The sequence below is a fragment of the Coregonus lavaretus genome (assembly GCF_964263955.1).
Source record: "Coregonus lavaretus genome assembly, chromosome: 26".
In the NCBI taxonomy this organism is placed as follows: Eukaryota; Metazoa; Chordata; class Actinopteri; order Salmoniformes; family Salmonidae; genus Coregonus; species Coregonus lavaretus.
In genome coordinates this window covers 23282478-23306348 of record NC_140013.1, presented here as the reverse complement: position 1 = coordinate 23306348, position 23871 = coordinate 23282478, and the positions used below count along the sequence as shown (strand labels likewise).

Genomic DNA, 23871 nt, shown 5'->3' with positions numbered 1-23871 from the left:
GGGGACACACACACACACACACACACACACACACACAGGGGGCAGGGAGGGGGCAGGGAGGGAGGAAGGGAAAGGCCCCTCATTTTCCTTTTCAGGCACCCAGCTGTCCTCTGATATGAGAAGTAGCCCTATGAAAACAGAAAGGCATCAGTGAAAGCCAGGGTGGCTGGCCACAGCGGGAGGAAACACAGCAGCCGGTAGCCAGGGAATGGACAGAGTAGTTAGGGGACTTCCATTGTCTGGGACTACAGTAGCTAGTTATTCCACTCCTTGCTGTCATCACGAACTAGTGCCCTTTAAAGTGGGCAGTGGGCGTCAGACCCATTGTCTCTGTCAGTGCTGGGCTTGCCCATCCGTGTGAAGGTCATGACTTGGTGATGCATGAAAGGCTTGTGTCACTGATGAGCTCAGCTGATGGCACACACACACACAGACACACACACAGACACAGACACACACACACACGCACACACACCCACACACACAGACACACACACGCAGGCCGCAGACGCCCCTCCAGCTGCCAGTGCTGCCTTCAGCTCCAGAGACCAGTCAGCTCCAAGCCATGAAGCACTCAGACTGGTCCACTTTCCAAACCAATACAAATTTGTAAATTTTATTTGTCACATGCTTCATAAACAACAGGTGTAGACTAACAGTGAAATGCTTAGTGACGGGTCCTTTTCCAACGATGCAGAGTTAAATGTAAAATAGAAATAGTGACACGAGGAATAAATACACAGTGAATAACAATAAGGAGTAAAAATAACATGGCTATATGAAGGGAGCACCAGTACCAAGTCAATATGCAGGGGTACAAGGTAATTGAGGTAACTATGTCCATATAGAACTACAAAAGCTAGCGTATAGGTTGTGTATTATTTTAAGGCTACATTCCCCTCTCTTACCAGGTAAATCCAACCCACCATTAAGAGACGGTTCCAAGCGTGAAATGGCCAGCACCTGGCCAGGGGGTTACTTTTTATGACCTGAAATGACCCCTTTTCAGGATAGAGTAGGCGACCCATTTCCTCACTGACTTTACCCTCGTCATTAGCTGTGTGTGTGTGTGTGCACAGTGTTTGTGTCACTGAGGCTGAGAAAGAAAAGGAGAAAATTGAGAATGGAAAGAGAGAATATACTGTAAGAGGGAGAGACTGATGAGGAGTGAGACTGGTCTGGTTTGTTTTCTTCAGACACAGCTCTGCTGCCGCTGGCACTCTGATACCATCTTAATGCCAGCCGCTCTACTCACCCACACCCACTCACACACACACACACACACACACACACACACTCACACACACACACACACACACACACACACACACACACATACACACAGCCCCTAGCCAGCCTGGCGCTGCCGCTGGGCTACTCTACTGCCCCTAATCCTGTAAGGGAGAGACAGGGAGGGAACACAACACACACACTAGACCAGAGACTATGAAGTCATGCTCCCTGTTTGACTTGAGAGGGCTCTCAAAACTCACAACAACAAATGCCTCCAAGCCAAGACCATCCTGAGTTCCATCCTGAGCACTTAGGTTCTCACATTTGAATGGGCCAGGAAACAAAATGAAATGTTAGTCCTGGTTTTTGCTGAAACATTGGGGTGACGTACTGCAGAGATGTAGAGAGAGAGAGAGTCAGAAAACACACCCAAGGCCATGTTGACCTCAACAACTACACATCTGTTGTCATCATTATATATACAGTTGTATAGGGACTGATCAATTTACGTCATTCTAATGCCATAACTTGGTGTGGGTGTCCGTGTGTGTGTGTGTGTGTGTGTTGTCCCTGCAGTGCCCTCCATGCCGCAGTCTGACCCGGGTGCTGGTAGAATCATTTCGCACTGTGAAGGAATCGGGTCAGAAGTTTGAGATAGTGTTCGTCAGCGCTGACAGGTGAGACTCATGCAGTATTCCCTTCACACACGCATACGCTCTCTCTCTCTCTCTCTCTCTCTCTCTCTCTCTCTCTCTCTCTCTCTCTCTCTCTCTCTCTCTCTGTCGCGCGCTCTCTCACTCTCTCTCTGTCGCTCTCTCTCTCTGTCGCAATCTCTCTCACGCTCAATCTCTCTCTCTCACGCGCACATATACACAGTCTCATGTTCCTCTGAGCTGTTAATTGAATTGACTGAATAAACGGAGTTGACAGTGGCACTGAGGGTTGTTTTGTGTTTGCCAACCAACGCAGGTCGGAGGAGTCCTTTCAGCAGTACTTCAGTGAGATGCCTTGGTTGGCAGTCCCATACTCAGACGAGGCCCGACGATCACGACTCAACAGACTCTTCGGAATACAAGGTACAATACTCTCTGATGTCTCCTCCTGTACTCATATACTGTAGTCCTCCTGGACATGAGGCTCAGAGTGGGTATCAAACACTAACTGTCTGGCTTAATAATGTGTTGATGTGGAGAAGCGGCCTAATGGCAGTCAGCTCTACTCTGTGTGCTGTTCTGTGCTGGGTCTGGGTAGGGAACAGTGAACATAGCCCTGAAGCTGAAGGAATGTGGGCTGGTAATCAAGTTTACTGTTCCGCTCACTGAGTAAGGGTCATTTCTCTCTCTCTCTCTTTCCCTCTACCCAAGCCTTTTTCTCTATAATCCCCCCCTTCTCTCTCGCTAACGCCCCACCTCTCTATCCCCCTCTTCTTCTCGCTAACGTCCCACCACCATCTCTCTCCTCTCTCTCTCTCTCTCTCTCTGTCTCTGTGTCTCTCTGTGTGTGTAGAGGGGAGTAGTGTGGTTGTAGTCAAAATGCTGGCTCATTGCCTCTTCTGGCTGGTATGTTCAGAATGCTTGCAGGACTGGTCGGTACTGCCCCGTTTCCCCATTCAAACCCCTGCTATTCACACTGACCCCCACCCATCACCACAAACACACACCCTTCCTCCCAGCCAAACACACACTGTGCACTCTCTGTCTGTTTCTGATAAGGCTGTTAATACGGCAGTGAGATTGTAATCTGAAAGACAGTGGGAGAGAAAAGGGTCGGGCGTTATGAAAGATCTCCTGAACAGGGGACGCAGCTGGAGTCTGAGCAGAGAGATGGATGGAGAGAGGGAGGGAACTGGAGAGAGAGAGAGAGACAGAGAGCAGGGGCCGGTCACACAGATAAACAGTGGGAAAGATACAGCCATACGTGGTGAAAGCAACTGGCAAACATGGAAAAACAGGAGGGGAGGTGGCAGTGGCAGTGGCAAAATCTACAATTCATGATTGTTCTCTCTCCCTGTTTCTATCTCTTTTTTTCTTCCACCATGCCCCCCCCCTCTCTTCCCCCCTCTTTCCCTCCCTCCCCCCTCTTTCCCTCCCCCCTCTTTCCCTCTCTCCCCAGGTATTCCCACCCTTATTCTGCTGGATGCGGAGGGTCACATGATCACGCGACAGGGCCGTGTGGAGGTGCTGAATGACCCAGAGTGTCGGCTCTTCCCCTGGCACCCCCGGCCCGTACTGGAGCTCAGCGAGTCCAACGCTGTGCAGCTCCACGAGGGGCCCTGCCTCGTGCTCTTTGTGGGTGAGTAGATAAGTGGATGAACATTTCAATGTCAGTCCCTACCGTGGACCTCCATGAGAGGCCCTACCTCGTGCTCTTTGTGGGTGAATGGAGGAGCATTCAGCGCTGGTTTCTACCAAAACAATCCTTCAGACTATGTATAGTAATACATTCTAAAGAATATCGTGCAAGTAGTAAAAGTGAACAGATCAGTTGTAGGGCCACATGCTATTTTAAAGGTTGAGAACATGCACAAGTAGGGTAGAGCGAAGGAGCAGAAGAAAATGGTTATTCTGTCTGTCTGTCTGTCTGTTAGGCTGTTAGCAGTGAGAGAGATGGCAGAGATGGATGCCATGCTCTACTAAGTGGCTCAGGCCAAAGTGGACAGGACAGCCATCAGGCCAGATGACACAATAATACAGCAATGTGAGAATGGAGTGACCGGGTGCACACTGATGACCTCATGATTTCAGGCCACCCTGAGATCAGATCCAAAGGGGTCAGCCACAGACCATCTGCTCTCCTCCTTTTGTCTCCTCACTCGTCTGCTCATCTGTCCATTCACTCACCCCCCCTCCTGTCCTGTTCTCACTTGTCTTTTCACTCATCTGCTGATTTATCTTCACATTCTTTCTCCATCCTGGTCTTCATGCCTTCACACCCAGTTATCTCTCTCTCTCTCTCTCTCTCTCTCTCTCTCTCTCTCTCTCTCTCTCTCTCTCTCTCTCTCTCTCTCTCTCTCTCTCTCTCTCTCTCTCTCTCTCTCTCTCTCTCTCTCTCTCTCTCACTCTCACTCTCACTCTCACTCTCACTCTCACTCTCACTCTCACTCAGATGCGGAGGAGGAGGGAGAGCTGGAGCCGGCAAAGGAGCTGATCCAGCCAATCGCAGAGAAGATCATGGCTAAGTACAAAGCCAAGGAGGAGGAGACACCACTGCTCTTCTTCGTGGCTGGAGAGGTTAGATAGTGGATACATGCACGCAAGCACACAGACCTCCAGCTGACCTAGATGAGAATATTCACACCTGATGAAATCTGTCTTTGCTTCTGGCGTTTTAGTTGTTTTGCATTCCTGTCTCATGTACTGTACGTCTCCTCTACTGTGGGCGTCTGTGTGTGTTTGGTTGTTGCTATGTTCTGGCATGATGTACCATCTGGTTTAGTTATCACATATCATAATCCTCTGGTAGAGAACATGCCTCTACTCAAAAACCGACACAGAAATAAGCTACAGTATAATGTCAGAGGGGCCGTTTCTGAGGGATGAAACCCCCATGGCCCAGAATTCAGCTGGCCGTCTGTCTGATAATAGATGTTCTCCCTCTCCGCAGAACAGCTGTGCACCTCTCCCTCCCAAATCCCTCAATCTCCCCTCCATATACTCCTGGATCCTCTATCTCCCCTCGATCCATCCGCTCGCCCACTCAGTGCGGGAGGGAACATGGAGTTTTCATAACTCTTATCTCTTGTTATTCCTTGTCATCCTTTCTAGAGCTTGTGGAGTTAGCAGCAGGGGCAGACGTAATTACCAGATTAGCTAGCTCCCCTCCTCCTCCTCTCCTCCTCTTCCCCGCTCACAGGGCTCAGAGCTCGGGGAGGTCAGGACTGTGTCCCATGTCAGATGATTTAGGTTTCAGCCTTGGGGGACTGCACAGGTGCTCCCTCTCTGTCCTGTCTGACCCTCTGCATGGCTGCCTGAGGCCACTCTGCCCTCATGACAGCCTTGAAATGCCACGGCCACAGACAGACCGAAGGACGCTCACGTTCACATGTCACAGACAGGCGCTGGGGCTAAGACTACATACTAACACCTTCTCTCTTTACCGTTCACTTGTTTGGGGATTTGTTGCATATTGAATGGTATTTCTGTTAATCTGGACTCGACCCATTCTAATGAATGCTTTCTAGGTGCATGTTCAATCTGTGCTAGACCAGGCCCTGTCTGCCAGCTGCTGTGCTGGGGAAGGTTTACTGTATCAGTGAGACAGCACTATGCTGGCAGCCCCACAGGGAGAGCCTGGCCTGCAGAAAATGAGAGGGGATCTCACCCTATAAGTCACACATGGGCTGAGAGAAACTGACTGGCAATCTACAGTAGGACCATTGGAAGACACCCTATTCACACAGAACATTCATGGGGATTGATATGTGTGATTGCAATAAAGATGTCTACTTGAATTTATACTTTTTCTATCAAGTACACTACATGACCAAAGGTATGTGGACACCTGCTCGTCGAACATCTCATTCCAAAATCATGGGCATTAATATGGAGTTGGTCCCCGCTTTGCTGCTATGACAGCCTCTACTCTTCTAGGAAGACTTTCCACTAGATGTTGGAACATTGCTGCGGGGACTTGCTTCCATTCAGCCACAAGAGCATTAGTGAGGTTGGGCACTGATGTTGGGCGATTAGGCCTGGCTCGCAGTCGGCGTTCCAATTCATCCCAAAGGTGTTCGATAGAGTTGAGGTCAGGGCTCTGCGCAGGCCAGTCAAGTTCTTCCACACCTATCTTGACAAACCATTTCTGTATGGATCTCGCTTCGTCCACGGGGGCATTGTCATGTTGAAACAGGAAAGGGCCTTCCCCAAACTGTTGCCACAAAGTTGGAAGCACAGAATTGTCTAGAATGTCATTGTAAGCTGTAGCGTTAAGATTTCCCTTCACTGGAACTAAGGGGCTTAGCCCGAACCATGAAAAACAGCCCCAGACCATTATTCCTCCTCCACCAAACTTTACAGTTGGCCTATGCATTGGGGCAGGTAGCGTTCTCCTGGCATCTGCCAAACCCAGATTTGTCCGTTGGACTGCCAGATGGTGAAGCGTGATTCATCACTCCAGAGAATGCTTTCCACTGCTCCAGAGTCGAATGGCGGTGAGCTTTACACCACTCCAGCCGACGCTTGGCATTGCGCATGGTGATCTTAGGCTTATGTGCGGCTGCTCGGCCAAGGAAACCCATTTCATGAAGCTCCCGACTAAAAGTTATTTTGCTGACGTTGCTTCCAGAGACAGTTTGGAACTCGGTAGTGAGTGTTGCAACCGAGGACAGACGATTTTTACGCGCTTTAGCACTTGGTGGTCCCGTTCTGTGAGCTGGTGAGCCATTGTTGCTCCTAAACGTTTCCATTACACAATAACTGCACTTACAGTTGACCGGGGCAGCTCTAGCAGAGCAGAAATTTGATTTACTGACTTGTTGGAAAGGTGGCATCCTATGACGGTGCCACGTTGAAAGTCACTGAGCTCTTCAGTAAGGCCAAATCTACTGCCAATGTTTGCTATGGAGATTGCATGGCTGTGTGCTCGCTTTTATACACCTGCCGAATTCACGAATTTGAAGGGGTGTCCACAGAGGACGTGGTCCTCTGTAGCTCAGCTGGTAGAGCACGGCGCTTGTAACGCCAAGGTAGTGGGTTCGATCCCCGGGACCACCCATACACAAAAAAACAAAAAAATGTATGCACGCATGACTGTAAGTCGCTTTGGATAAAAGCGTCTGCTAAATGGCATATTATATTATATATTAATATACTTTTGTGTGTGTATATGATGTTTTTTTTAAATTGACGGTATTTTCTATATAATTGCCTCTGAGATATTTGAGGTGTAGTTGTCTTCTTTCCCTTGACTCTTCCCAGGTTTAGCCAGGAATAGGAGATCCTGACAATAGTTTAGTCTGCCGCCCGTCTCACCTGCTAACCTCCCTGACCTCAGGGTACAAAGGTTGTGTAGACACAAAGGCCTGTGTCACACTGTGTGTTGTGAGCCAGACAGGTTGGCCTCTCCACTAGTTATTTACGTCCAAGCAGTGTGGTGTTCATAAAAACACTTGTCTCCTGTTTATCTTACTGGCAGTACAGTTCAACAGTTAGAAGAAATGAAACAATCATCAAGAAGCCAATACCCTCACAGGCAAATCCCTGTAATTTATAACAACAATATATCTATTGATTAAATAGTATGTTACATATAACACTTTTCACTAGTTCTAACAGCACTTTAGAAGGGCGTTATCTTGCAAAGTATGTAAAGATACAGGGTCTAGCTGGCCTATATCCTATCCTTTGATAGTGATTCTCAGTGACTATGGGTTTCCTGAGTCTCCCAGTGATACAGACTGATAGGCCATTGTTCAGCTTATCATATCGCTGTGCCGATTGTATCCTGAATTTTACAACGCCTGGAGAATCCTCCAGGCTCTCAAGCTGACCAATCAGTAGGCTGCTGCCCAGGCCGTCTGGCCAATGGGAGCTTCTTATCTTTGCAGGTCCTTGTCTGATGACCGTTGTCTACTCAGTGGAATGCCACAGTGCTACAATGGGCAGAATAAACCTGACATTGTGAAGCAGTAGGTTCCATACGGTGAACACACACAGGAGCCTTATCACGGCAGTCAGTCAGTGACTGCAGGCCAGACATAGCAGAGCTACTCTTTGTTCAGAGCTGGGCTGGAGAGGGCGGGGGCTGGCCTCTCTCTCCTTCTCTCACGGCTGGACTGGTTGCTTCTTATGAAGAACAGTTTACACAGGGTTAGCAGCTACACAAAGGAAGATGCAAGACTTCCCACAGAGAAGAAGACAGCCAGGGAGATTACATATCTTCATACCTAAGAGGCTGGGAGGCCACACTGACAGACAGACTCCTCTGGGATTTCTCTTTCGGTGGTTCCTTTCTAAGGTGATGCCCGAGGATGTATCTTCAATCTGAGCTTGCAAGAGAAGCCTTTAGGGAGGATGTGAGGAGTCACAGATTTTTTAAGCTTGAGAATGTAGCTTGTGGCTGCATGAATCATCCATTAAACATCCTCATAAGTGTAGCAATTACTTTCATTGGATTTTTTTATGAACTCGAATAGGTTTTAGACTCAATGATCTGCTCCCAGATCAGATGGTAGAGATTCAGAGGAAGTGAGCTCTCCAGATCTTACATGCCACAGGATAACTCAACTGTTCTGCAACAAGTTGAGGTCAAACTTTGTGTTGGCATACATACTTGTCCATTTTAGGTAGCAAAGCGGCCAAGCTGCTCTTTGAGAGGTCTGAGAGCTGATTGGGCAGTTTAATCCATTTAGGTTGAATCGTTTTACTGCCATTTTGCCAGATAACAGGAGTGTTAGTCCAAAAAAGAAAGGAAAACATTTGTGAAAAGCTGTGATTTAATGTGTCAAGCCTTTGCGACAGTGCCACCCTATGGTTATTTCCTGTAACTTCTGTATTGTTTTATAATCTTTTCCATATGAAATCGCTTCAATCTTCAATCTCTTCCAGAGAGGCTTAGTTGAGGGGAAGTCGGCTCATCCTGTCATGAGGAAGGGAGAGACCAACTCATACTAGTCTGGCGACAGGTAGCCTAGTGGTTAAGAGCGTTGAGCCACTTAATGAAAGGTTGCTGGTTCGAATCCCCGAGCTGACTAGGTGAAAAATATGTCGGTGCCCTTGAGGAAGGCACCTAACCCTCATTTATCCAGTAAATCACTCTGGTTAAGAGCGTCTGCTAAATTATGTAAATGACAGAGCTGAAGTATGTGAGCTCACATAAGTCAACACTTAAAATCCTCTTTAACATTTAGAAGAAAAGTCTTGACTGACTGGAACGAATTCAGCTTTGTTGAAGTGGGGAAAAGCTTCCTCTAAGATTACTAACTGAAATGACATGCTATTGCAAGTATTGCCATAAAGTGCCTGTTATTTTCTCTCTGAATAATTGATAGCCCCTCCAAGTGAGTGGGCTGGGGAGCTGCTGCCTGTCTGCTGTGGTGTTATAGTGAGTTATTCCTGCTGTCTTATGATTCTAGGGCCTGTCTGTAATTCCCAGTTGTTAAAGAGGTGAGATCAAGCCTGGGGCTGAACAAGGCTTGGATCTGTGTTTGAGGGCTTGTAAAAAGACATTCAGGAAGTGACATAGGTCTGTCCCCACTAACTCTGTCGTCAAAGCTCCACCACACGCCCTTTTTTACTATTTCTCACCAGACATGAGGGAATACACCACTCTTCTTCTCCCCCTCTCCTTCTCACCCACGCGTACACTATCCAAATACGCTGTGATGTGTCTCTGAAGCTTCCCAGCCTTGTAGTCCGTGAGTGAGGCTTTGAAGGGAGGGATGTTGTTGGACCCCCCCCCCCCCCCCCCAGTGCATGACGGAACCCTGGCTAGCTGGGCTCACTGCCTGCAGGAGGAGAGAGAATAAAGAGATCCCCAGTCTTCAAAACCAAGCAGACATTAATGAGACTATCACCTTGAGTTGTGAATTTATTGAGTAATATTGTGTGCTGTCCTAGTTTTATTACCAAAATCAAGTCATAACTGATTGAAGCAATTATGTTTTTATATTCGTTCATAAGGATGTTAGCAGTTATCTAGCAATTCCTTTTCCATGACACACAGGATAAACTGTTGTTGATAATATGTAGGCTAGGCTACTTCACATGTAATCATGTCATCACTTCACTTTGTCATACAACTCCTTCCCCAGGCATAACTGCTACCGCATATAGACAGGTTTGACAGAGAGCCAGCTGGTAGACAAGATTGTCATATATGATCATGACTGACCTGTCTGTTTGTTCCCAGGATGACATGAGTGACTCCCTGCGTGACTACACCAACCTCCCAGAGGCAGCGCCCCTGCTCACCATCCTGGACATGTCTGCCCGGGCCAAGTATGTTAAGGACGTGGAGGAGATCACACAGGCCGTGGTGGAGACCTTTGTCCAAGACTTCCTGGCTGAGAAGCTCAAACCAGAGCCCATCTAGAGAGCACACTTAGGGTGTATCCCAAATGGCAACCTATTCCCTACATAGTGCACTACTTTTGACCAGGGCCCATACTCCTGGTCAAAAGCAGTGCACTATATAGGGAATAGGGTGCCATTTGGGACACACACCTAGGAACCTGCGGGACTGAAACCCACACCTCCATCAAACCCTGACCTCCCGGCTACCACCACCAGCCTCCTCTCCCGTCTCCCCCCTTTGTCAGACTGTCAGAGAAAGGTCTCACTTTTTACTGACATTAACCTTTTTTAGACATGTCTTTCTCTCATGGAGTCTTCTTCTCCTGTGGTGCCTTGCATTGACTATAGCCCCTACAGTAATATATGGAGATTCTGTTGCTTTTTGGCTTCCAATAGCTTATTTTTTTATCAGTTTCATTATTAGTATGTCTTGATACTAGAAGAAACCACACAATGTTGACCCAATGGACTTGACATTTCACAATGTCTCTTTAGTACCTTTGTTGAACCCTCATTGCTTTTGTTTTCCAAAATGTGCTGAGAAAGAATAAAATGATTGCAACAAATTTTCTAAGTTCTGTAGTTGTAATTTACAAGTATGCAGTGAAGAAAATGTCCTGAACTTCAGTTGAATGTAACTGTCTGGTCTGTCTCATTGTTCTTCTCTGTTTAAGGTGCTGAATAATAGTATGACCGCTGTGCATACAGTATAGACCTAACAATGTTATGATTTCCCTGTTTTAAAAGGTCATTTTGTCTGTATTTGCTTGTTTTGTATTGCATCTGGCTTTGTGTGTTATGGGATTTCAAATACTATTCACTTGTCTTGTTCTATCATGAAATGAGTGATAGTCATCTCTACCCAATTGTTATGTTACCATCTCAACCACCATGACATTTAAGAGGATTTTCTGTGAAGATCCCTTCTTGAAAAGGCCAGATATTTTTGAAGGCACGAAAATGGCATTAAAATCCATCTTAGTTGCTAAGTGTTGGAAGTATGAATTCACATTTGTCACTCCCTGGTTGGCTCTAGTCATGACTTCACAGCCATTAAAATTCACTGTTAAGCGCAACTGTCTTATGTTGTCAACTTCCTCTATCCATGAGGCCAGTTCTCATTCACTTGGTCAAACAGTTTTATTCCATTGAGAGCAAATGTATTTTAGACGGTATAAGCTTGGTATCACCTCTACATGTGTGCATTATTTATATATAATGCATCATGACTCCAGAAATAATGTTACCATTTATATATTTATAATTTAAAAAACAAAACCAAGTGTACTATGTCAGGCTTTGTACACAACCCATTTATTTACAGTATAAGAAGTATTTCATACCTTTCACATTACATTCTGTGCTTTTTTACCCTCCAACTTCATAACATACAGTAAATGTTCTCAGAAGTTGCTTCAGGCACCACCTTGTGGTTACTACGATAATTGCTTTCATAGGCCCGTCAGTGAAAATGTTAGATGGACAGGTTATTTCCCTTGCTAAACAGACACACTTAGCACATGTCCAATAGTGTCCAGTATAGATATTAAGCAGTCATTTTGCATGGCAGCAGTTTAGTCATAACTTGCAGGAAATCTAGTAGCCAACTGCATGTGGAGACTAAGTGAAGCTTCTAAAGCCACACTGGCAGGAATTTTGGAAGACATTATGAAGGAAATATGCAGACAGGAAAGAACATACATTTCACATTGTGGAAATTCTGTCACTCATTTTCAGCCAAACACTGTGTTGAATATGGAAATTAAATCCATCCATATGATTCAGTCTGACATGAGGTACAGTGAAGTGGTGTCGCGCAGTCTATAATGTATGCATGGAAAAAGTGACCAACACCAGGAATAACATGTCCGTTACACTCAAAATGGCTTCCAGGAAAATCATGGAAATTGCTCTTTAGACTTAGCTTTCCTCCCAGACGTCTCCATTAGGTTTAACAGTTGCCTTCTGCCTTCAAACAGGAGAATGCTGGCTGCCATGGCTGAGTTGAGACTGTCCACTCCAGGGACCACAGGGATAAACAGTCTTTGACCAGCAGTTCTCTCAGCCAATTGGACGGCTTCCAGACTTAGTCCATGAGTCTCTCCACCAATCACTAGGCCTGTGTTCCCCTGAGCCCAGCCCTCATGGTACAACTTGGTCTCCACTCTTGGAAGTGACAGTTCGGAGTCTGATTCATATTCCTCATAGCGCATGTCTTTACGATTAGGCCTGCTACTCACCCATCCATAGTCCCCCGCCTTTGAAGGTTTGTTGGACTGGTTTGCTTCCATGTCCTCAGCTACTTCTCTCTCAGAGCCACTGCAGTTATCTGCCACGTGGACAGTCACATTCTTTGGCAGCTGGTTTTGAACGTTGTCCCAGTCCAAGCTGGGGAAGATGGGGAGGCAGAAATGGGCACCCATCGCTGCTCGCAGCACCTTAGGTTCACAGGCGTCCACACAGCCTGTGAAAAGAGACATACATGATACTTAGTGAAAGGTGCACAGGTTCATACACTGTAATTCCTCACTATCAACTCCACTCAAAATGGCATCATTGACTTGAATAGTGTGTAACATTTCTATGACTTGGATTATACCCATCTCCAGTTTATCATCATGACATACCCTTGGTGAGCAGGACATTGTGGCAGCCTGCAGCGACAGCACAGCGCAGGATGGTGCCCAGGTTCCCAGGATCCCGCACGTTGTCACAGATCAGGGACAGCGGCACAGACTGACCACGCTGGTCCTGAGGGAATGTCAGCTGGGATGGGTCTGGCCGAGAAAATATGGCTACAAGGGGAAAGCGTTGTCAATATACAGTCCTTATTCTCAACAATATACAGTAGTATGTAGAACAACTTCAAAATTATTCTGAAAATGAAAACATGCAGCCTGTCATACCTATCACTCCCTGTGGAGTTACAAGGTCAGACCAGATCTTGATGTCCTCAAACTTGACTTTGACCAGAGTGGCCCTCTTCAGTTTGTCCAAGGGGAGCTCACACAGTCTGTCCACAGAACTGAAGAACACCATCTGAGGGTTGGCTCCAGCAGCCAGGGCATCGCAGATCAGACGTCTCCCCTCTAACAGGATCTTACCCTGGTGCTCCCGAAACGTCCTGGAGCGAGCCACACTCACCACCCTCCTGGGAGATGGAGAGAGGATAGAAGAGGTCAAGATAGGCTATCTGGGCTGAACATCAGCTATCAAACAAAGCCTACATGCAAACATATCACAGTCCCGTAGTTACTAGACCTCTACTAGCCACTATAATTAAAGAGGATATATTCACTCAACTATCATATCATAACATATGGTCGATAGCCAACATGCACTGAGACTTACGCCAATCGTTTGTCACCAGGGAAGGCCCTTTCGAATTTGAGGCCACCTAGTTGGTCCTTCAGATTGGTTGTATGTTCCGACGTTGAGGATGCATTGCCATTTCTGGACCTACATAACATGCTGAAAACACTTTTATCAGTTTTCTCATTTTTTAAATTGGCGTTGACTGTGTACTCCCTCACTTTGGACGCAACTCTCTGAGACTGCTTGTTGACGATTTGATCTGACCTCTGTTTCGTTGTTGATGTCGTCTCACTATCAGGATACAACACCTTCACAGGTCTCCTTTTCAATACTCGCACGTATCTCTTTAAATTGACGATACAGTCGTTGCATTTTTTCAGAATATTACTTCGTTCTGCTGTAAGAAGATGCCAAAACATGCCTCTCACGAACGCCGCCATCTTTGCTACAACAGCAAGAAGAGGGCGTGGTAACATTCGAAAGTGCCATGACGATTGGTTGGTTTATACCATACAAAAAAAAGGGGGGGGGCGTTAATCCAAGTAAAACGTGTTTTATGTTGGTAATACTGATCTGTAAAACAATATTAGATGTTTAACTTTTATTTTAAATAGTCCTCGTTATCTTGAGATAGATTTGTGATCTGCGATTGAGTGGCAAATCATTTTAACCGTACCGAAAATGTTGTCTTCCATATAATCGATACCAGAGCAATCGATTGCAAGGATCCTCAATCGACGTATACAAACTGAGTTTGATATATAATGGTATAATAGCACATGGCAAACTCACCTGCGTTATTATGGCATTGAGGCGAGCCTTGCATTTCGTTTTCAAAGTGGGTGACAGAAGCAAAACGGCCACCTTTTACCGAGATGTGCTCGGCATGAAGGTACATTTTCAGCTCTTTCGTAGAACATCCTTAAATGGATTTCACTTGCACAGAGTGTACCACTGTTTCATTCGTTTGTTATGATTGTGCTTCAATGTTGTTCATTGTGCTGTAAACTCACGTGATATTGGGGACTAGATCACTGTTTTGCGTCAAAATCACTGATTTTATTTCAGATTTTGCGTCACGAAGAGTTTGAAGAGGGATGCAAGGCCACTTGTAATGGGTAGGCAGGCTGTCCACTTTACTGTTCAAACTTCACCTTGAATCGGACTTTGGTCGGCTAACACCTCTTGTGAAAATTTATTGATTTAATTACTTGTTGTGTAACAATACAGTCTCGCTCTCTCTCACATATGATGCCCTACTTGCTTGTGTGTGTTCAGCCCTTATGATGGAAAATGGAGCAAGACAATGGTCGGCTTTGGTCCAGAGGATGATCACTTTGTGGCTGAACTGACCTACAATTATGGAGTGGGAGAATATCGCCTTGGCAATGACTTCCTGGTAAGTGAATGGTTATTCATGAACACTCAATATTGATATATAGTTTTTAACCCAATCCTAACTCAATGTATGCCACCATGTCTTTATTTCAGGGTCTGACTCTGCAGTCTAGCCAGGCTGTCAGCAATGCTAAGCGGCTTGGTTGGCCCCTCACTGAGGTTGGAAAGGCCCTCTATCTGGCTGAGGCCCCAGGAGGTTATCGCTTCTACCTGGTGGACAAACAACAGCCTCCCAATGGTTGGTCAATAGTGCTTTGCACAGAAGATCATTGCTTTAGTAGACTGTAAAGTAGAGTAGTAGACTATAGCCTACTGTGTTTATTTTTAAGTCCAGGAGGAAATGAATTAACCTGGGTACCAGTCTTTGTGCCATCATGCCAATCCTTGCCACTCCTTGTCATGCCATGTTTGGCTTACATGGAGTAGGCAAGAGCACAAATGGATCTGGAACCAGTCTAGATATGAATACTCCTTACATTCAGGTAACTGCCAAAATAAAGGAAACAATAATATACTTTCTTAAGAGTGTTGGATCACCACGAGCCGCCAGAACAGCTTTAATGCGCCTTGGCATAGATTCTACAAGTGTCTGGAACTCTATTGGAGGGATATGACACCATTCTTCCACGAGAAATTCCATCATTTGGTGTTTTGTTGATGATGGAAAACGCTGTCTCAGGCGCCACTCCAGAATCTCCCATAAGTGTTAAATTGGGTTGAGATCTGATGACTGAGAGACACACATACACCCTTTAAACCCCCTATGCTCCTTTGATACCCCTCTTTCAAAGTCACTGAGATCTCTTCTAGCCATGGTAGCCAGAATAATGGGCAACTGGGCATTTTTATACATGACCCTAAGCATGATGGGATGTTAATTGCTTAATTAACTCAGGAACCACACCTGTGTTTTTCACTTGGTTAAAGATCCTGTACAGAAGGTGTGTCTGGCAGTGTCTGACCTGCAGAAATCAACACACTACTGGTCCTCCCTTCTGGGGATGAAGGTGATAGAGAGAAGTGAGGAGAAGAAGACTGTGCTGATGGGATTCGCAGACTCTCAGGTCGGTGGTGGCACCTTAATAGGGGAGGACGGGCTCGTGGTAATGGCTGGAGTGAAATTAGTGGAATGGTATCCATATAGTTGATGACATTCCATTTGCTCCGTTCCAGCCATTATTATGAGCCGTCTTCCCCTCAGCAGCCTCCTGTGTTCTACACTTAGAACATGACTGTGTGTTTGCATGAATTGATAAGATGGTGCTAATGCTAGGTGTGTGCACTTTTCTGTATATTTGCAGTGTAAACTAGAGCTTCACAACATTGGTGGGACAGTAGATCATGGGACAGCCTTCGGGCGGATAGCATTCTCTTGTCCACGTGAGCAGGTGAAGTAATAGACCCTTTTCCAGTACACGACACACTGACGTCACGCGCAGAAGCCATCGCCATCTGCGCCCATTCAACATTGCCTAGATTAAAGTTTTTATTACTTCTAAACAAAATAACTTTTTGGGGTTCTCATATGCTTACAATGATGTTTTGATTCTTGCTTGAACAGTTGCTAAGATTATATTTGGTTGTGATCTTTGTAAAATAACTATTTTGGATGCAGCAGTTGTTAACTAGAATGCTAACGCTCATTGATACAGTGGGGAAAAAAAGTATTTAGTCAGCCACCAATGGTGCAAGTTCTCCCACTTAAAAAGATGAGAGAGGCCTGTAATTTTCATCATAGGTACATGTCAACTATGACAGACAAAATGAGAAAAAGAAATCCAGAAAATCACATTGTAGGATTTTTTTATGATTTTATTTGCAAATTATGGTGGAAAATAAGTATTTGGTCAATAACAAAAGTTTCTCAATACTTTGTTATATACCCTTTGTTGGCAATGACACAGGTCAAACGTTTTCTGTAAGTCTTCACAAGGTTTTCACACACTGTTGCTGGTATTTTGGCCCATTCCTCCATGCAAATCTCCTCTAGAGCAGTGATGTTTTGGGGCTGTCGCTGGGCAACACGGACTTTCAACTCCCTCCAAAGATTTTCTATGGGGTTGAGATCTGGAGACTGGCTAGGCCACTCCAGGACCTTGAAATGCTTCTTACGAAGCCACTCCTTCGTTGCCCGGGCGGTGTGTTTGGGATCATTGTCATGCTGAAAGACCCAGCCACGTTTCATCTTCAATGCCCTTGCTGATGGAAGGAGGTTTTCACTCAAAATCTCACGATACATGGCCCCATTCATTCTTTCCTTTACACGAATCAGTCGTCCTGGTCCCTTTGCAGAAAAACAGCCCCAAAGCATGATGTTTCCACCCCCATGCTTCACAGTAGGTATGGTGTTCTTTGGATGCAACTCAGCATTCTTTGTCCTCCAAACACGACGAGTTGAGTTTTTACCAAAAAGTTATATTTTGGTTTCATCTGACCATATGACATTCTCCCAATCCTCTTCTGGATCATCCAAATGCACTCTAGCAAACTTCAGACGGGCCTGGACATGTACTGGCTTAAGCAGGGGGACACGTCTGGCACTGCAGGATTTGAGTCCCTGGCGGCGTAATGTGTTACTGATGGTAGGCTTTTTTACTTTGGTCCCAGCTCTCTGCAGGTCATTCACTAGGTCTCCCGTGTGGTTCTGGGATTTTTGCTCACCGTTCTTGTGATCATTTTGACCCCACGGGGTGAGATCTTGCGTGGAGCCCCAGATCGAGGGAGATTATCAGTGGTCTTGTATGTCTTCCATTTCCTAATAATTGCTCCCACAGTTGATTTCTTCAAACCAAGCTAAGCTGCTTACCTATTGCAGATTCAGTCTTCCCAGCCTGGTGCAGGTCTACAATTTTGTTTCTGGTGTCCTTTGACAGCTCTTTGGTCTTGGCCATAGTGGAGTTTGGAGTGTGACTGTTTGAGGTTGTGGACAGGTGTCTTTTATACTGATAACAAGTTCAAACAGGTGCCATTAATACAGGTAACGAGTGGAGGACAGATAAACCTCTTAAAGAAGAAGTTACAGGTCTGTGAGAGCCAAAAATCTTGCTTGTTTGTAGGTGACCAAATACTTATTTTCCACCATATTTTGCAAATAAATTCATAAAAAATCCTACAATGTGATTTTCTGGAAAAAAAATTCCTCAATTTGTCTGTCATAGTTGACGTGTACCTATGATGAAAATTACAGGCTTCTCTCATCTTTTTAAGTGGGAGAACTTGCACAATTGGTGGCTGACTAAATACTTTTTTCCCCCACTGTATAGACTGTAGCAAAAGCTAGCCAAAGAGACATTTTACTGGTTGAAGTTTAAGTGTTTTTTTAAGTATAATGCAGTTTATTTGCGATGAGGACACAAACATGATATTAAACAGGACATTCATACAAGTCTTAAAATCCAATTATAATCCAAAAGTAGTGTGAAATGCACTCATAAGCAAAATGTAAATAGAGGCTTTTTTTGCTGGCGTTCTATAAGAACTTCCCCTTGTTCTGCCACCAACTTGCGCGCATCGCCCTCGAGCGGCAATGTTTGCAAACACAGAAAGGGGTCTATACAATGCTATAAATTCTTCGTTTTTTTGCCCTACAGACTCTTTACATACATGCACACAGAAAGCAATATTCAACTATTTGTTTTATTATTTTTAGTTGGCAGATCTTGAAGCCCTGATGACAAAAGAAAACCATAAAATCCTTACTCCCTTGGTTAGCCTGAACACTCCTGGGAAGGCTACAGTAGAAGTGGTCATTTTGGCTGATCCAGTGAGTACATTACCAAATAATTAACATGGGTAGCCTTTAAAAAAATATATATATATTTTTATTTTTTTTATTTATTTTATTATTATATATATTTTTTTTTTGGGGGGGGTAGATCAGCTTTAATACTGCAGATAGATTGTAACTTCCATCAATGTAATTGTCTGCATCACTTCCAATCCCCCATATGTTTATTTTCTTCTCGCAAATAGGGTAGACTTGATTAATTATAAATTCTCAACATAATAACTGTGGTCATCTGTGGTCTAGGATGCCCATGAGATCTGCTTTGTGGGAGATCAGGCATTCAGACAACTCTCCCAGATGGACCCCAGTGGAAATGCATTGCTGGATAAGGTTGGTATTTAGAAATATTATACAAATGAAACAATACTTTGCATTATCACAGAGTACATGCTCTTAATTTCTTACCCTAATTTATTTTCAGGCAATGGCTGAAGATAAAAGTGATGAGTGGTTTGCCAAGCACAACAAGCAGAAGGCTTCAGCATAAGTGCTTAGAACATAGCTGAGCTGTCATGGATCTACAGGACATTTCCAACCACTGTACCTGGATGTGTTTGTGAACACTCCAATAGAGGTGTAGAGCATGGGCTCTCTAATTGTCTGTACCTTTTGCCTCATATATGGTATTACCCTTCCAGCTGCACGATGTCAGTAGATTTTACTCAACCAGAAGTATTATTTTGAGATGCTTAGAATGAGACTGAAAGTGTAGCTGTATTTCAGTCATACTGTGGCAAAAGCTTGATGAACATGGACCACTTTTATATTAACCTTGTTTGTGTATGCATTGAAAAAAATCGTGCCTATTCAGCTCAATTAAATAAATAAAAGACTGTAATAATTGTGACTTCATGAGAACAGTGAATTACAAGAATGCAAGTGTATGGTAGAAAAGTAATATCCATTTGAAGTCTTCACACTGCCAAATTGTAGGTCAAGTTTTGTGAAATGTGTAGACACTGCAGGTTGAAAAACCAATGAAAGGAGCGGGTATATGCATATCATGTGATGTTGAAGCTGTGTCATGTCATGCTCATTGAACTATCAAATGGGGATATCAAACTGAGCTATATCAAAAGGGAATGGCATTAACATTTTCTTAAAGATGGGAGAATTGCCTAACCTTTGCAACTACTCACTCCTACTACCATTTTCTAGTGATCCCCTTTCTTTGGCATGAGATGAATGACACTGAATAAGAAAGTGTCTAGTCCCTTATTAAACTAGCTGTTGTTGAGTGGTTATGCATAATAAAGAGGGAGAAGCATATGAAATCATTTTTGAATAAACTTGTGTGCACTGATTGAAAAGATTAGTTGAGTGTGAGGCGTTTCGAACTACGGGTTACAAATTAGTCGGCCATTTACATCTTGACTTTTTGATAGACTTTTTGGTTGTTTCTCCTCATCGCTCCTCTTTTCACAGTTGTGGACAACAAACCTAGAAGATGTTGCTGCTTTGCCACTGAAAATGTAAGGAGGATGAGAATCCTCCGGACGGGATAAAAACATTTGAGACTTTCGAGAGGTTGAAAAGGGGATTATACTTGTTACCAAACTACCACTCAGGTACAGCCGGATATAGGGAGGTCGTTATTTGCAGATGATGGTGCCTTATGGAAGAGGGGAAGAAATGTGCCATACATACAGTGGGGAAAAAAAGTATTTAGTCAGCCACCAATTGTGCAAGTTCTCCCAATTAAAAAGATGAGAGAGGCCTGTAATTTTCATCATAGGTACACGTCAACTATGACAGACAAAATGAGAGAGAAAAAATCCAGAAAATCACATTGTAGGATTTTTAATGAATTTATTTGCAAATTATGGTGGAAAATAAGTATTTGGTCAATAACAAAAGTTTCTCAATACTTTGTTATATACTCTTTGTTGGCAATGACACAGGTCAAATGTTTTCTGTAAGTCTTCACAAGGTTTTCACACACTGTTGCTGGTATTTTGGCCCATTCCTCCATGCAGATCTCCTCTAGAGCAGTGATATTTTGGGGCTGTCGCTGGGCAACATGGATTTCAACTCCCTCCAAAGATTTTCTATGGGGTTGAGATCTGGAGACTGGCTAGGCCACTCCAGGACCTTGAAATGCTTCTTACGAAGCCACTCCTTCGTTGCCCGGGCGGTGTGTTTGGGATCATTGTCATGCTGAAAGACCCAGCCACGTTTCATATTCAATGCCCTTGCAGTTGGAAGGAGGTTTTCACTTAAAATCTCACGATACATGGCACCATTCATTCTTTCCTTTACACGGATCAGTCGTCCTGGTCCCTTTGCAGAAAAACAGCCCCAAAGCATGATGATTCCACCATCATGCTTCACAGTAGGTATGGTGTTCTTTGGATGCAACTCAGCATTCTTTGTCCTCCAAACACGACGAGTTTAGTTTTTACCAAAAAGTTCTATTTTGGTTTCATCTGACCATATGACATTCTCCCAATCCTCTTCTGGATCATCCAAATGCACTCTAGCAAACTTCAGACGGGCCTGGACATGTACTGGCTTAAGCAGGGGGACACGTCTGGCACTGCAGGATTTGAGTCCCTGGCGGCGTAGTGTGTTACTGATGGTAGGCTTTGTTACTTTGGTCCCAGCTCTCTGCAGGTCATTCACTAGGCCCCCCCGTGTGGTTCTGGGATTTTTGCTCACCGTTCTTGTGATCATTTTGACCCCACGGGGTGAGATCTTGCGTGGAGCCCCAGATCGAGGGAGATTATCAGTGGTCTTGTATGTCTTCCATTTCCTAATAATTGCTCCCACAGTTGATTTCTTCAAACCAAGCTGCTTACCTATTGCAGATTCAGTCTTCCCAGCCTGGTGCAGGTCTACAATTTTGTTTCTGGTGTCCTTTGACAGCTCTTTGGTCTTGGCCATAGTGGAGTTTGGAGTGTGACTGTTTGAGATTGTGGACAGGTGTCTTTTATACTGATAACAAGTTCAAACAGGTGCCATTAATACAGGTAACGAGTGGAGGACAGAGAAACCTCTTAAAGAAGAAGTTACAGGTCTGTGAGAGCCAGAAATCTTGCTTGTTTGTAGGTGACCAAATACTTATTTTCCACCATAATTTGCAAATAAATTCATAAAAAATCCTACAATGTGATTTTCTGGATTTTATTTCCTCAATTTGTCTGTCATAATTGATGTGTACCTATGATGAAAATTACAGGCCTCTCTCATCTTTTTAAGTGGGAGAACTTGCACAATTGGTGGCTGACTAAATACTTTTTCCCCCCACTGTAGTCAGGAAGGTGCAGGAAGCAATTGATGGGGTAGAGCAGTGGGCACTAATGTGGGGATTCAGGTTCTCTGTAGAGAAAACTCAGTGTTCTTTACCAGGAGGAAGGTGGGAGATGAGGTATGCTTGAGGTTATATGGGAGAAACCTGGAGAGGGTGGGGGCCTTCAGGTTCCTTGGGGTATACTTTGATACTAGACTGACCTGGGCAGAACACATTGAGAGAGTGGTGGGAAAGTGTAAGAAGGTGCTAAATGTGATGCGCTGTCTGATGGGGAAGGAATGTGGGGCTGGGCGTTCCTCATTGAAAACCATGTATGTTGCATTGATCCGATCTGTAATAGATTATGGAAGTATAGCATATGGTTCGGCAGCCCGGACCTCACTGGAAAGGCTAGATTTCATACAGGGGCAAGGACTCAGAATATGTAGTGGGGTGTTTCAAACGTCCCCAGTGGCTGCATTACAGGTGGAGATGGGGGATATGCCATTGCAGATTAGGAGACAGCAGCTGGCAATTAATTATTGGGTCAACCTACAAGGACATGGGGTGTCTCATCCTGCGAAAGGGATTTTACAGGCATGCTGGGAACATGAGCGAAGACAGAACAAGAGCTTTGGGTGGATGGGTAATACCCAGGCGAAGGAGATGGGGCTGTATGGAAGGGAGTTTAGTCCAACTGTAGTTATTCCTGTAAATCCACCATGGCTACTCCCGCCTCCAGTAGTTGAACTTGAAGTTTTGGAGAGACTACAGAAAGATAGGGAGGATGTTGATCCAGCTGATTTCTTTAAGAGACGTCTGGAAGCCGTGTATCAGGATTTTGTGGCCATTTACACAGACGGTTCAACAGATCCAAGGACAGGACGTACTGGGTCAGTATTTGTAGTGCAGGAATGTGGGGTGGAAGTCAGGAAACGTATTACAGATCATCTGGCTGTATATACGGCGGAGCTGATGGCCATACTGTTGGCCTTCCAGTGGGTGGAGGAAGCTAAGCCAGACAGAGTAGTTATTTGCTCTGACTCATGTGCAGTGTTAATGAGTCTCCAGTCCTTCAGCTCACGTAGCAGACAAGATCTGGTTTATGAGGTGCTACAAACCCATGGCAGGATTAAACAGATGGGTATTCAGATAAGATTTACTTGGGTTCCAGCCTATGTGGGGGTGGAGGGGAACGAGGCAGTAGATGCACAGGCTAAACAAGCACTTAGTAGTGGGGATGTTGATGTTGAAGTGTCAATGAGCAAGGCAGAGGCAAAAATACTGATATATACAGTGATGATGCAGAGGTGGCAGGAGCATTGGAATATAAATATTAAGGGAAGGCATTTATTTCAAGTACAGAGGAAAGTCGGGGAGGGGAGGACAGCAGGAAGGGACAGAAGAGAGGAGGCTATATTTACAAGATTAAGGGTGGGACACAGCCAGTTGAATAAGACATTAAGCGTGATAGGATAGCATCCATCAGGATAATGTGATTATTGTCAGGAAATAGAGACTGTGGAGCATGCATTGCTACAGTGTGGGCAGTATCAGAGGGAAAGAGAGAGGATGATATTAAGTATGAGGGAGAAGGGGATACAGGAAATTAGTTTAAAGATTATATTGAGTAGAACGTCATTAGATATAGTGTCACATATTTTGTTGTCTTTTTTAAGAGAAACTGGGTTGGCAGGTAGGATTTAGTTTATCCCTGTCTCTGGCCCACACTCCAGTACGGTAGGTGGCGGTAATGCATCATAACGTTGGATGCCAACCGCCGATAAACCCCACTGAAGAAGAAGAAGAAGAAGAAGAAGAAGAGGTACCAAACTACCAAATTTGCCAACATTGGTTTCAATTGACGCGGTAGATAGCTACGTGGCTACCGGTATTTA

The 23871-nt window shown here is 44.8% G+C and overlaps 3 protein-coding genes across 3 annotated transcripts in view; 2 read left to right on the top strand and 1 right to left on the bottom strand.

The window, feature by feature from the left end:
• Nucleotides 1–11318, top strand: part of LOC311101298 (nucleoredoxin-like) — a 76198-nt gene extending 64880 nt beyond the window's left edge. Inside the window, exons 4-8 of the mRNA XM_084142426.1 lie at nucleotides 1810–1910; nucleotides 2203–2309; nucleotides 3346–3525; nucleotides 4339–4463; nucleotides 10081–11318. Coding sequence (XP_083998552.1) covers nucleotides 1810–1910; nucleotides 2203–2309; nucleotides 3346–3525; nucleotides 4339–4463; nucleotides 10081–10263 — 696 coding nt within the window. The 3' untranslated portion in view covers nucleotides 10264–11318. The remainder of the gene's footprint in view (nucleotides 1–1809; nucleotides 1911–2202; nucleotides 2310–3345; nucleotides 3526–4338; nucleotides 4464–10080) is intronic.
• A 213-nt stretch (nucleotides 11319–11531) lies between these two features.
• On the bottom strand, nucleotides 11532–14002 carry LOC311102071 (rRNA methyltransferase 3A, mitochondrial-like). The gene is made up of 4 exons (XM_084143292.1): nucleotides 13596–14002; nucleotides 13151–13395; nucleotides 12872–13039; nucleotides 11532–12708 (listed from the first exon to the last, which is right to left on the bottom strand). The coding sequence occupies exons 1-4, from the start codon at nucleotides 13997–13999 to the stop codon at nucleotides 12143–12145; spliced, it is 1383 nt and encodes a 460-aa protein (XP_083999418.1). The 5' UTR covers nucleotides 14000–14002; the 3' UTR covers nucleotides 11532–12142.
• A 287-nt stretch (nucleotides 14003–14289) lies between these two features.
• Nucleotides 14290–20021, top strand: LOC311101826 (glyoxalase domain-containing protein 4-like). Its single transcript, XM_084143036.1, has 9 exons — nucleotides 14290–14451; nucleotides 14628–14677; nucleotides 14838–14958; nucleotides 15051–15195; nucleotides 15885–16021; nucleotides 16259–16345; nucleotides 18607–18720; nucleotides 18988–19074; nucleotides 19166–20021. The coding sequence occupies exons 1-9, from the start codon at nucleotides 14362–14364 to the stop codon at nucleotides 19229–19231; spliced, it is 897 nt and encodes a 298-aa protein (XP_083999162.1). The 5' UTR covers nucleotides 14290–14361; the 3' UTR covers nucleotides 19232–20021.
• The last annotated feature ends 3850 nt before the right edge of the window (nucleotides 20022–23871 follow it).

Coding starts and splice junctions, on each gene's coding strand:
- LOC311102071 (XM_084143292.1), bottom strand. CDS start 13,999: ATGGCGGCGTTCGTGAGAGGCATGTTTTGGCATCTTCTTACAGCAGAA. Junction 13,396..13,595: donor CCTGGTGACAAACGATTGGC/GTAAGTCTCAGT, acceptor TCCATCTCCCAG/GAGGGTGGTGAGTGTGGCTC. Junction 13,040..13,150: donor AACTCCACAGGGAGTGATAG/GTATGACAGGCT, acceptor TTCCCCTTGTAG/CCATATTTTCTCGGCCAGAC.
- LOC311101826 (XM_084143036.1), top strand. CDS start 14,362: ATGGCATTGAGGCGAGCCTTGCATTTCGTTTTCAAAGTGGGTGACAGA. Junction 14,678..14,837: donor TGCAAGGCCACTTGTAATGG/GTAGGCAGGCTG, acceptor GTGTGTGTTCAG/CCCTTATGATGGAAAATGGA. Junction 16,022..16,258: donor TGGGATTCGCAGACTCTCAG/GTCGGTGGTGGC, acceptor GTATATTTGCAG/TGTAAACTAGAGCTTCACAA.